Source organism: Gorilla gorilla, chromosome 3 (assembly GCF_029281585.2).
Source record: "Gorilla gorilla gorilla isolate KB3781 chromosome 3, NHGRI_mGorGor1-v2.1_pri, whole genome shotgun sequence".
Lineage (NCBI taxonomy): Eukaryota > Metazoa > Chordata > Mammalia > Primates > Hominidae > Gorilla > Gorilla gorilla.
The window spans coordinates 129204730-129219242 of NC_073227.2; the positions used below are offsets into that span (position 1 = coordinate 129204730).

At 35.4% G+C, this 14513-nt stretch overlaps 1 protein-coding gene across 1 annotated transcript in view; it reads right to left on the bottom strand.

The window, feature by feature from the left end:
- Positions 1 to 970: 970 nt before the first annotated feature.
- Positions 971 to 14513, bottom strand: part of COL25A1 (collagen type XXV alpha 1 chain) — a 497365-nt gene continuing 483822 nt past the window's right edge. Inside the window, exons 35-37 of the mRNA XM_063705462.1 lie at positions 11469 to 11546; positions 9613 to 9651; positions 971 to 6175 (exon numbers count right to left, since the gene is read on the bottom strand). Of these exons, the coding sequence (XP_063561532.1) occupies positions 6173 to 6175; positions 9613 to 9651; positions 11469 to 11546 (120 nt within the window). The 3' untranslated portion in view covers positions 971 to 6172. The remainder of the gene's footprint in view (positions 6176 to 9612; positions 9652 to 11468; positions 11547 to 14513) is intronic.

Sequence of the window (14513 nt, forward strand, 5' to 3'; positions counted from 1 at the left end):
AGTACTCTTTTATTTGGGACTTGTAAATAATTGGTGTCTTTGTGGAGGCATTTATTCATTCATCATTCATTAAATACATATATATGTAAAATTTTTTTTTTTTTTTTTTTTTTTTTTTTTTAGACTGAGCCTCGTTCTGTCCCCTAGGTGCAATCTGGGCTCACTGCAACCTCCGCCTCCCAGGTTCAAGTGATTCTCCTGCCTCAGCCTCCTGAATAGCTGGGATTACAGGTGCCTGCCACCACGCCCAGCTAATTTTTTGTATTTTCAGTAGAGATGGGGTTTCACCATGTTGTCCAGGATGGTTTTGATCTCCTGACCTCGTGATCCACCCACCTCAGCCTCCCAAAGTGCTGGGATTACAGACGTGAGCCACTGCGCCCAGCCCATTAAATACTTATTAAGTGATTACTATACGCTACATTCTAATCATATACTGATGACTAATTTGATGGGAGGATGGTAAGAGGCAACTAAATGTAAGGTAACAATTCACCAAGATGGGAAATAGTGGAGGAAAATTAGGAGGGGAGGCCGGGCGCAGTGGCTCACGCCTGCAATCCCAGCACTTTGGGAGGCTGAGGCAGGTGGATCACGAGGTCAGGAGTTTGAGACCAGCCTGACCAACATGATGAAACCTTGTCTCTACTAAAAATACAAAAATTAGCCTGTGTGGTGGCGGGCACGTGTAGTCCAAGCTACTCAGGAGGCTGAGGCAAGAGAAACGCTTGAACCCAGGAGGTGGAGCTTGAAGTGAGCCGAGATCGGTCCACTGCACTCCAGCCTGGGCAACACAGCGAGACTCCATCTCAAAAAAAAAAAAAAAAACAACAAACCAGAAAGTTCTAGTTTTAGAAAATCCCTATAGCTAGGTATGTGCACCAGGTTAAATGGTGGGGTTACAATATTGTAGAAGAGTAGAATAAAATTCTTTATGAATAATGTTTAAATCAAAGAAAAGAGGCCAAGGTTTTCATGAACATCAATAAAGCTTTATAACAATACAATTCATTATCATTGTTTGGATTAATATTGTAATAATTACACACTTTTTACATTATGAAAATAAGTCATAAATAGTGTAAAAATAATTCTGAAGATCAACTTCTCACAAACTAGGAACCCTGAAAACAAATTTAAAAAGCAAATAAAAACAAATTGGAAACTGAACACAATGCAATTATCTCCAAACCGCAAATCAAAAATCTTATGCATCTTTTGATACAGTAATGTCAGCTGGAGAAATTACAATGAAATTAAAATAAAAATTGAACAGGGAGAATTCAATCTTTCAATTATTTACACTACTGAGATAAACAGGTTTGTGCCATATTTACAGTGATAAGACACAACACATTCTTAGAATAATCAATTATATGAGACTGGCCCACAAACATTTAAAAAAATATGCAGTGTAATGCTTGCCAAAATATTTTTTTTGCATATTTCACTTATTTTGTATTTATGTGAGTTTTTGGCAATATAAAAATAGCTGCACATAGAGATGAACTTTAAAATGTAAAAAATACAAATAAAAATATAATATTTTCTAAAGAAAAATCAGATACATACATCTTTTAAAATGTTATTAAGTTGAATGAAACATTTACAACAGTATAAAGAATATTCACATAAATGTCAACAGTATGTAAGACATTCTTTTGTGAATCCAATTCATTAATATTTCTGAGATAGGTAAGAATATCAACTACATTTTGAGAAATGTTAGTACTTTCTTTGTTAAGTTGTTAATAAATCACACATAACGGTTTAGGTTGAAAAAGTCTTCTTATTCCCAAAAGGACGGTTCTTTCGATAAGCAGCATAGGCAATTTTATACATTTAAATATTTTGAAATGAAAAAAGTCATTAAAGTGTTTATTAGTACGGGGTTAGCAAAAACCAAACTCCACTAAAAATTTAAGTTAGAGGAGTGTCTCTGCTGTGTCAATTTTATATTGGCAACAAATCTAGCCAATATAAAGGTATCCCAAGAAAAATGGGAAGAAGTAGGGACTGACAGTCCTTCTAGCCTAAAACAATTTAGCATAATCATAATTGGTCAAGCTTGTTAATTCCACTAGGGATGTATGATTTTAATAGCCAGAATCACATGTGATTGTTCTTACTTATTATTTTTAGAAAGATAAGATAGGGTTCCTAAGGACTTAACTTCCAAGAGATAGCAGGAGCTCTTGTTTTTACAAATTAGAAAATCCTATTTTTTGTAGTGTGAAATATTAATATAATTTGATTATTAGGAAGTAAGAAAAAACAAGATTTCAAATATTAGCATCTGTATGTTGCTTATGATCACTTATTAGAAGATGTTAAAACACCACCAAAGTATAGCCCAACTCTGGGTAAGACAATATATAGTGGGGAAAGAAAGGATAACAAATGATGTTAACTTTTCATGCTTCCATAGTAACATTAAAAAAAAAACACTTGGAAATTAAGCACATTTCCTAAGTGATAAAAATATAACATATCAAAGACAATTTTTCCGTTGGCACTGACATGCTGATTTGACAATTTTCTAAACTAGCACATATGTCTATATAGATAGATAGTTAGACAAAGGACATGTAGTATAAACTAGTTGATGTGTAAGTTCTTGCTGTCCCATCAGAACATCGTATGCACAGAATGTAAATTCAAAAACAAGACCTTTCTTCTAGTAGGAATTAAAGATATTCTAATGTCCTCTATAAAATCACATGAGAAAAAAAAATCCTCCAAGACTGCTTTTGCTAATGAAAAACAAAAACTGAAAGAAAAAATTAGGCATATTTGTGCACTAGGTACTCTATACGGTGTGTGCAGACTTCTCTGACGCTAGTTTTGTCATGTTTCATCAAATCATATAAACTAAAAGATGAGTGAATGAAAAAGATGAGACACATGAAAGTAGATAAAGGCATATGATGTATGAAATGAATATGAAATAGGAGGATCCATGATCTGAGTAAACACACATCATCTATTGGTACACTGTTTTGTTTTACATTAAGAAAGCCTGGTCATTGGACCATAATTATAGCAAATTCATGAACTTTAAAAATAAAATAACACACTAATGATTTAGGAATGCTATTAAACAGGGAAATAAAATTATCCATAGTAGTTGCATTGTCCATAGAGAAAAAGGAAAAGAGATACATTAGCACCAACCAACATAAATGAAAAACAATTTTAAATCTAAAACACATATCAATTTGCTATCCTTCAATGTTTTATCAGAAATAGAAACTGACCTTGCCTTATTTCCAATGTGTCTTTCATGTATATTTTCTCAACCCTCTATCCAATAACACACATTAAAGAAATCTTTAAGGAAAGTATATTATCTATCAACACATATCAACAAACACAATTCTTTCATTCACTTAGAAATTATTTAAGAATTCTCTATATGACAAAATGGATGCTTGAAAACATTGTAGTAACCAAAAGTTAAAGATTATCCATCATGGTTAAGACCTAGCAATTCCATTGAACAAGGAGGAGTATTTCCATCCCTTTGTTTTTCCCAAGGAAATAAATGTAATGAAAGTTTACAACCTCATTTAATCATGAAATAAGTTGATGTTGTCAAATCAGTTATAGAGCAAAAACTCAATATACACACAGGACAGAACAGTATTCTTTGAAGGGCTGTATTTCAAAAAATTTTTTTATACATAAAGTGTTTTTCTTTTGATGTTGAGGTATCGTCTCCTGAAGCTGTGCAAGTTTTAAATAGTGATCCATTTCAATCCACCTCTTTCTACTAGAGGAGCAGAAAAAAAAGATAGAAGGGAAAAAAATATAGCCACTGGACACTGTAGTTTGTTTTCCTGAAGAGAATGTAGTTCCACCCACTTCAGTTCATTTTTCCAAACCATTTAAGACAAATTGTGTCGGACATTGAGCAATACGTTATCCTAACACCATGCCATACAAGAAATTGTTAGAAAATGTCCTCCATTATTTTCAAAATGCTAAACTGGCTTAGGGGTGTGGAATGTTACCAGAAATGTTACCAATTAGACTGATCTAATAGTTTAAACATCTTTCAACCTTAAAAATTTAATAGAAAAAAAAGAAGATGCCATTTTGTATGACTGTCATTTGGTTACATAACATAAATGAGATCATGAGGATTTTAGGTTCCTTGTCTTATGGTTATATCTTAACTATAAGCCAAGGATGAGTTAATTTCCCTTCTGGTGGTGACACCTATGCATGAAACTAGAAATCTTCCCAGAAGATGGCATCGAGTCAGGAGAGAAATTAAATTCTCTAATGGGCTGAAAGGGTGCCTACTCCTCATTGATAATGTTTCTTTCAATGTAACACTTCCACTTAGAATAAGCCATTTCAAAACACGCTACCAACTCTTTACTGTGCAAAGAAATGTTCCATCTAATATGGGTAGGTAAAGTTTGAGCAAGTAGATGAAAAATATTTTCTTTATGGCAACTATATTTCACAGCTTTCTGAGATCTTAGATTTGGTCTGTGGATATGAGGATGAGACAAACATTTAGAAATGTTAAAAAGAGAAAGAAATCTAAATATAGACAAAACTTAAAACCATAAAAATAGAAATTAGTTAATATTACCAAATGTGACAAAATCTTGGCTTTATATTAACTGATAATCTCCATGTACGTTACATTCATCATGTAAAAAAAGTCAAAACTACTTAAAAATGCATAACTTTCATGCTTTACAATGATTAGACTGAAAGTGGAGCTTCTTTTATATTCTATCCAATTATCCAAAACAAGAGAGAAGTTAGTAAAAGGTCATTTTGACTACTGGAGCCAAATTATTATGATTTGAAGACTTCTTAAAAAAATTGTTCAAAACATATGTGACAAAAACTGAAACGAATATTTTTTCAATATTCTTGGGACTAAAGAAAGAAAAAGAAAAAAGCATTAAAAAGAATGAAAAATACCTTTCTGTTTCTCGAACTTTGTAGGAAATGTTTGACATGGTTGGATCGTAGGAGGAAGGAAAGCTCTCACAACAACTTTGGCACAGATTGTCCCAGTAAGCTCTCCTACATCATCGGGAGAGGCGATTTTGGCTGATCCCTTCTCAGAACATGTTATTTCTTCAGCAACCCAAGTTTTGGTGGGATGGACATCCCTTTTCCCTCAGGGACAGGATCTCCCATTCCAAGAATCTCCTATTCCAAAAGAAGTGCTGTGCCTCTGTCATTTTTAAAAGCACCTATATTAACACTTGCTGAAATTCAGTTTATTTATATATATTTTTAAAGTCTGTGGTTCTGCATGTTTGCATTTGTAAACCTCTTTCCTACTTGGTCACATGAGAGGCAGTGCTGGAGGCTGAATCGGTCCTCTTTCCATGTCTTCACTGCCAAGGGCAGCCCAAGGAAAACTGGCGGCAGCAACAGGCTCAACCCCTTCGTATTTCAACCAAAGTGGCCACATGAGCCCACAATACTGGAAGCTGTAGATCTGCAGTCAGGACTGCAACTCCCTCAAAATACAAGACAAATTGTGTATGCTCTCCACCACCTTATCTCTTTTTGGCAATAAGCCATGGTGTAACCCCCTTGAGATGACAAAAGGAATAAAGGTTCAGATGTAATCAAAGGACTCCTGGTCAACATGCTAGCATCTGAAATTGCACAGCAAGCAGGTTTGGCACACAGTCATGCTTTTTTAGTTAGTTTCAATGGGTGGTGTAGGTATGAGTCAACGCCGACATGAAAGGTGAATGGGAATGTGATAATCAGCTCTAAAATCAGTCAGTATAGTACATTTTCATAGCTTTGAGTCCATATTTGGTCACCATTTCATGTAAACTATTTCATGGCACTTTTTGTCCATGCAATTAGCAAGCCAAAAGAAGGAAAATAGCTAGTACAATCAATCATTCTCTACCACTGATTTGTCCATATAAATACGTATCTTCACATAAGATAAGGAGATACTGATCTATATTTTTTGCAGCATTCTCACTGGTTTCACAAATTGCCCAATTTCAGATGTAAGTGGAGTAAAAATGGACATGTATACTACTGCCAGCAGGAAGAAGCAGCCCTATGTAAACATATCTCAGACTTGTAAAATCTGCAATTCAGTTTTCAACTATAAATATTAAAAATGGACCATTATATACACAACTTCATGCTTGAAAGGTTAGATTCATCACTGCAGAAAAAGACAACAAAAAGACAAATACATGGAATTAGTAGTCTTGAATTAAAATTTTAAATCAATATTTATTTTAAGAAAACTGGTAGAACCTTGAATAGAGTCTATAAGCCAACTGACTGGCTATCAATGAGCCAATTGATTATCTGATATGTGTGCTATATATTAGTTTCTAAACTCCAAGATGTCATGGCAATTTCCATCTGAGGTTCATTCCACATTTTTCCTTTGCCACTGAGAATTATCTTTCCTTTGCCACTGAGAATTTTAGGGTAAGTGTTTTGCTCAGTGACTGTTCTGGGAAAGCAGAAAATTAGGATGTTTATCACATATGTACCATAATTAAATTTAATTTTGTATTTGTAACCTACATAATCTTCTGCAAGCATTACAATACAACTGTGGAAAGGGCTGAGGATTGACCTCGATAATGTTGTTTACTTCACCAACACCTGACTCTAATCCTCTGTTCTTCAGTTCTTGGTTCCTCCTTCCTTTTGCAAGCCTTGCCCACTGCGAATGTTGTGCAAGGTAGACCTGCCTGCTGTCAGGCCTTCAATCTGTATTACAGGTTCCATTGTGACCTAAGGCACCACAGATTTCTGGTTTCTCACCACAGATTTCTGGTTTCTCATCTCTCTCTCATAGCAGTCATAACTAAGGTTTTCTTAGAACTGCATTAAGTCAGAGGTCTGAGGAACAGAGGTCTTTGAGATATACACTTACAAAGCAGATCTTAGAGACGTCCTTGACATTGGGTGTATCACCCTTTTGAACACTGCTGTGTTTATTAGGCTGTAGGGCACAGTGGCAAATGTTTGCTTGACTTAAAATTCAAATTGTGGCAGTCGTATAAATCACTGATTATCAGTAAGCAGAATGTATAGGGAAGGAGAATAACAGAGGTCTCTTCATTCACCCTCCACAATGCATGGAGTCATCTTTAAGTTTATTTATTAACATTTGTTTTTCTCTATTCAAGGAAAATAGATGCTCTACTAGGTGTGCTTTGGAGGCTGCTTTCTAATCTTCAGAGAAGGAGTTCACTCAATATTCTTGCCTGTTATGCCAATGCCAAAAAATGTGTCTATAGGAAGCACTCCTTTTTCCAAACCCTCACTTATCTCTCTTAACTCTTCTTGTGTTGGTAAATTTAGAAAATGGAACTATATCTAGAAAGAAAACTAATTTAAAAAAAGATCAAATAGTTTTGCATATATAAATCATTGAGAGGAGCATGACCAAGAGGAGTTGGTAATTAATCAGTGATTTATACGACTGCCACAATTTGAATTTTAAGTCAAGCAAACATTTGCCACTGTGCCCTACAGCCTAATAAACACAGCAGTGTTCAAAAGAGTGATACACCCAAAATAGGACTCACTAAAAGCAATCCGCTGACTTTATTTTAAAAATATAATTTAAAAAATAGTTTTATTTGACTATTCAATGTAACAGCTAAGTTGACCACATAAGAAATTTGAGAACGTTTTCATTTTCTAAATTGTTTCTTTCCTTTCTGGGGATGGGTGGGAGAGGTTGATCAGAATGATTTGCATTTGTGTGTGTTGGGTGGGTGTGGTAAACAATACTAAACTTTCATAATTCTTATTCTTTATATAAGAAGATGCTGGATTCATAAGATCTTTAATCTTATGTAGTGTATAGTGTCTATTCTGTGGAAAAAGGAGTATTTAAAAGGAAAATTTCTGATTTTCTAATCGTATTCATATTACTACCAGTAATATGAATTTCATGAACCATTTCATGAACCAAAAAGATGATGCCCATTTCATGAACCAAAAAGATGGTGAGTTCTTTGTTGCCATTTAAGGGTATAACCCCCTTTTAAAAAGGCAGCGATTCAGAGGCGGCTAAGAACGATTGCGAACCCAAGTTCTGAGTGGTGTCAGAAGGCTGGCTAAAGCAAGCCTATTGCATCTCCTCTATGTGAAGTGTGCTAATGGCTGGTTTAAAAAATCATTATACTATTAGATTACAGGGCAAAGGTTAGAGAGTGAGTGGTAATTCCAGCTCAAGATGGTATTAAAAATTCTGTGAACGGGGGTTATGATAGTGGAGGGATAGTTTTCTCAGGTGAAGAAGAATATGATGATAGGTCCATTTTCATGAGACTCACTTGACCCTGTGTGTGATCAAGCTAATTATCTGACAGGCTGAAAGCGGAGTATGGGAAGCTACTAAATAAATGACGCTACTGAGAGAGGTTTTACTTTCTCTGGTCAAGTAGGTGAAACTGATTAAGAAAGAGAGTGAGTTATTCAGGATTTTCTCACCAATGGAGTTGCTAAGGTAAGAGGCAACTAGGAGTCAGGTTTCCCATCTTTCTGCATTGCTACATAGTTTTGCTATAATTTTGCTAATGAAGCATGCCTGTCCAAAATTACTGAAGAAGCCACAAGGTGCTGGAGAAAAAATTTCAAAATGATTGAAGCATCTTGTGCATTTCCTCAGCTCATTTTTACGTGCTTGGAATGCTTTTATCCTTCAGTAGCATGTGCACAGCCTTTATAATTAGATCTTCACCATTATTGCATAAAGGTTTGCTATTCTGTGAATAGCACAGCACATATGGATGATCTCTTCCCTGCTTACAGTTTTACTGTTGCTTTCCGTTGTCTCTCTCTCTCCCTCTCCTAGTTGTGATACATACTAGTTCTGTGCTCTTGGAAGGTCCTTGACCTCTCAAATTTGTTTCCTCATCTGCATCACTGAGGGTAATAAGACTTTATGGAGTCATTGTGTGGATTAAATGAAATGATATTCTCTATATGAAAAGGCTTATCATACAGCCTTTGCACATAGAAGGTTCTCTATAAAGAATAAACTTCTTTCATCACTGAATACACACACAGTGACTATGGGCAGTCATATGAAGAGGCTAGAATAAACTGATGTCATAAAGGACACCACTTAAATTTAATTCAGTTTTTCCTACATAAGTCAAGACATAATTAAACAAATGATGCTTATATTTTTCTGCTTTCTCAGCTCTGTGACTAATATTGACAGGGTTCTACCATGTATTATCATGTTTGTCAGTGTAAGTAAGGATAAATAGAAAAAGAATCACAATTAAGAATAGTTTTAAACATTAGGAAGACAAAGATTTTGAGAGACAAGCAAAACATTATCAGGATGCACTGCCCCTTTCCATTCCAAAGAAAGGATTAGATAGGGAAGGTTCCGAATTTCAGTGTTTGCTAAGAATTGCATTAGCTGATCAGTTTAGGAAGAAATCAGCAGTAAATATACTGATCAAAAGATATTCTGGAGATGAAATCTCTTGCTTTTTAATATCCAAAGAACCTTCGGAATGTCACATCCGAAGGTCTTTTCTGAATGGAAAAGGCTAGTCCAGGTTAAGAGAAAGGGAGAGTGCTTCTTTTGAGAAATTATTCAGTAAAGCCTACCTTTTGCCAACAGCCAGGCATGGGTAAGCCATCTGGCCCCTGTTTTAAAGAGAAGAAAAAGAATTCCTCAGGTTCCATAAGAGTGATTAAACTTCATAATTCACATGCTCAGAGGCTTAAAAATAAATTTCTACCCATTAGTGACTTTGGTCATGGGCATCTTTTACTAATTAGCAACTCCCGATATATTTCCCAGTGTTAGGTAAAATAAAGAAAATTCAAATGTTTTCCAGAGTGAGTACACATTTTGAAAACACATGAAGTATAGAAAATGTTATGCCTAATTTTGAAAAAGCAATTTACAAAGCACAGTGCTCTATTCATATCTATATTTTTAGATAATAAATCTATACTCTTAATTCCATTAAAACACATCTCACTGGTATCTCTATTACGTAAACCAAAATAACTTCTCTTCCCGGTCACTATTAGACTATGGCTGAATTCATGATAATGATGAATAATCAATGATAAGCCATTTCTATCTGAAGTTTATAGCTCTTCACATGCCAGTATTTTTCACTTTTCTATATTGAAAGTAAACACAGTAGAACATACTCAATTGAATCAGAAGACAGGCAGCCTATCTATATTTTTATGATAAAATATTATCTACAGCATTTATCGATTTCTCTATTTAAATTATTCAAAAGTTAACAAATTCTGAATAAAATAAGAGGTTCCTAAGTATTGCAAAATTTATTTTAAAGTGTATGCATTCTTCAGATACAAATGATACAAATAACACAGGAAGAGTTGGTACATCAAGAAGGCATGCTTCTACTTTTCCACCAACAAAATGATCATAAAATATGATTTATCATCAATACCAAGCAAACAAAGAACTGGGAACTTCATATTGAGATTTTCTAACTATAATCACCGACTGCTTAATTTTTTAAAATATAAATACAATCTCTTAAAGAGAAATATAAATTTATCTTTAAAGAATCATGCTTATACCTGAAGAATAATATAAGAACATGCAGACCAATATAACCATCAATGCAAACATAAAAATTTTTATTTATACCTCAGAAAATATGAATATACTTTCATTTTAAATGTAAAAAAAGAACACTTTTAAAAAGCTTCATAAAATATTTGGGAAAAACTGGTAATGCCAGATTGGTACAAGGAGAAGGTTCAACCAGCAGAATTTTAGATTTTAGTATCAGGAGGATTTTGAGTTCATGCCAATGGAGATAAGGGAGTTTGGTCTACTTTAGGAAAGTGAGTTTCAAAAGGAGAGACCATTAAACTGAAAAGGTTATGTGACAAAGAAGAAGGTTGGGGCTGCAGACTTTTATCATGTTTAGAAGCTCAGAGAAGTTTGGTCTTCTTCTTTGTGGTCTCTTAAAGCATTCTCTTGAATTGGTTAACACTTGACAACAGAAGCTGATTTCCGTAGGTTGGGCCTTATTTATAGCCTGATTGAAATATAGCGAAAAAGGCAGAAATACCTTTTTTTTTTTTTAGAGAAAAAGAAAAAAAGTCAAACTTAGGTGGAAAACCAAAAGTTATGGTCTAGCAGTGTCTTTGCATCAAATATTTTCACATAATTTTAATGTAATCTTTAAATATTTATTGAAAAAATTAATATCCCAAAGAACACAGAAAAGGTGGTCATGTCAGTTGTGAGAACAACATCAGGAGATTAATTTGCATTCATTGATAGAAACGCGTGCTTGCTCTCTGACTCTGCACAGTGGCAGAAGGAGCCTGTTCATGCACATGCATGTAGTGTGTTTATCATGTAAAGCTTGCCCAGAAAGCACCACTTTACACTGATAGAGATGAACATGTGATAAACAAAGGAAATGCATGCAGGGTGGTAGGAAAGAGAAATACTGTACCAATTGGCAAGGAGCATCCAGCCCATCCAGGCCAGGCTGGCCTGGCTCCCCTTTTTCCCCCTTAACGCCACGGAATCCCTGTTTGTAAAGATTAACTCATAATGTTACTAACACAAGAAATCACTTAAGCACAAATTCTGCGAAAGAAGTAACTACAACAACAAAGGCTGGGAGAGGAGCAACTCTGAAGGGAAAAGTAACATCCAGTGAAGTTGGGCAAAGTAAAATGGAGGGAGACATATTCCTACAACCGGGGCTTGTCTGAAAACTGTGGCCTTCTCTTTTGAGGGGTATGGAATCGTGCCAGTTCCTTTCGGATCTTACATTCAGGTTCCAGTTGTGCCGTGATATTTGGGGGTTAAGAAACCAGGCAGAGCTAGTGGCCCAAGACGAGATGTGGAACATATCAGGATAACTGATAAATGTTTCTGGGTATCTTGAAGTCCATGTTAAATGACCCCAATCAGAAACCCTCCTGTTACGGATCCCTCCAGCTTGCTCTTCTCCCATCTGATCCCCTCACACAAACATCTGGAGACAGTTCCACAAGTCAGACATACCAACGGGCAGGGTGCATCTAATCCAGGAGCACCCTGTTCTCCTTTCTCCCCTTTAGGCCCCTTTTTGCCTTTCTTTCCCTTTTCCCCCTGTGGATACAAGGGTTTAAATAAAAGACAAATTTTATTTGGGGGAAAATAATGGTAATTCAAAAGATGGTTTAGGTAAGAAAATTCTGGAAGGGCATTTACCACTGTTTTCTGATTTAGGTAAGGCATGATATTATAAAAGCTAACATATTTTCAGAGTGACAATGGATTCTGGGCAGGGGCATGTGGGATTTTATTTAAGATACTCAACAAGACAGAATAAGGAGGCTTAAAAGCTGATACATCAGAAGTGCTAACTTAGACCACAATGTCACAATCATGAATTAGGTGTTTGAGTCACAGATCCTGTGAGGATGACAGGTACCAAAACCATTGAAGCCAGCCAGCGGCAGATGAAGTTCAGGGAAATAATGGATACTTCACTCAATTTTCAATACCTGTCACCTTGCTTTTTTCTATCCTGTAACGGATGAAAGCTGCATTGAACCAGAGGAAAAGGAAAGAATATGAACAGTGTCTATTTCTTTGAAATGTATCCAACTTTATGATTGATATTACTTGTGTAACTCTCATTCAAAAATATTCAATATCTTAAAATATGCTTCTATATCTTTTAATATTTTTTACATCCTTTTGTTACAGCAAAACATTTTTTAAAAGAAACTAAAAGCAAATACTTTCCTTATTAAGTCAGGTAAACAAATGTTAAAAGTGCTAATACTTTGCAGCAATGCCAACTGGAGAAACAGACTTATTTATAAACCTAGGGATCTTCTTTAATTCACTCTCTTACTGATCTCATGCCATGTATTTACAACGGTAAATGAGTTTCCAGCTTACTCACAATGTAACAAAAGCCAAAAAAAAAAAAAAATCTGTTCAGGAGAGGAAAAGCAGCTTGGACTCAGTAAAAATGAGGTAGGCAGGATAATTACATAGTGGGAATGTAGCTATGGAAATTAGTATTTAGGAATCAAGGTAAAGGTTGTGGGAAATCTGCATGGATCATAAGGCCAGAGGAATTAAGGAAAGGAGGCAAAAGGAGTAGTAGGAAGGAATGCACCTCAGCTGTTTTATATTAACATCAGTATCTCTGCATATTTACAGACAGGGAGTTAGTGCCGTGCAGAATTCAAAATACTACACAATACATACTTAAATAAATGTATTCATTCTGCAATCAGGATGGGAGTTACAATAAAACTGAATAATGTCTGAAGCAAAGCAACATGAATATTGAAAGGTTAAAAGAGATATACATAACAGAAATATATGAGATGTGCATTCAAATCAATACATTCATTCTGACAGCATGAGCAAAAGCTCTTCATTTATCTCCTGTGTGCCAAAAAGATTGCATCAGAAGGCTCAGAATCAAAAACACTTGGATTTCTTGAATATGGGGCAAAGAAACATTCTCTGTGGCTTAGTTGATCATGATCAAAGACAATGATGACCCCAGAAGTCAGGGTGAAATGAGAGCAGTTGTGATAGGAAGTAAGATGGGAAGAACATTCAGGAGTAAGTTGGTCACTCACTCAAGATGGATCAACATCCTTCCTTAACAAATCACTTCAGTACCATGACATAAAACTGATGTAAACTCATCTGGGTGAGCTCTTCCCTCCCAAAGGGCAGTGGACTCTTCTTCACATAGGTGTGTCTGAGACCACGTGTGTTGGGTATTATCACTTTGGAATTCAATTCATCATTTGATTGGTAAATCAACTCAGATTAACCACTCAACAGAAAAATGTCATATGAATGTTACTGTGCCAGGCTATAGGAATCATTTTTCAGTAATATTTTAGTGAGCCTCAAGCTTTATGGGAAAGAAACACTACAGTATGAAGAATAACGTGCCAATGTTATTATTAGTCAGCATTGTTTTGTAATATGTACTGATTCCCCATGCAATACAAAACCATGTCATTGTGGGTATGAGTACATGAGAGCTCTTGATAACTTTTATTTCCCATGTCAAAGAATTATATACATGAATTATTCTCATTTAGAACCAATTTTTGTAAATTTAAAACTTCTAATCATGGAAGCTGAACATGGAAATATTTTGTACGGGTGATTAACATTATTCTGAGGATCAAGTTTCTAGCTTTTATGCTTTCCTATGCTGTAATGCTGGTAATTTCTTTCTCATAAACATGAGTATCCTCCTAATGGTAATTTTTTTTTTTTTTTTTTTTTTTTTTGGGGGGACAGAGTCTCACTCTTGTTGCCCAGGCTGGAGTGCAATGGCGTGATCTCGGCTCACTGCAACCTCTGCCTCCTGGGTTCAAGCGATTCTCCTGCCTCAGCCTCCTGAGTAGCTGGGATTACAGGTACCCACCACCACCCCCAGCTAACTTTTGTATTTTTAGTAGAGATGGGGTTTCGTCATGTTGGCCAGGCTGGTCTCAAACTCCTGACCTCAAGTGAT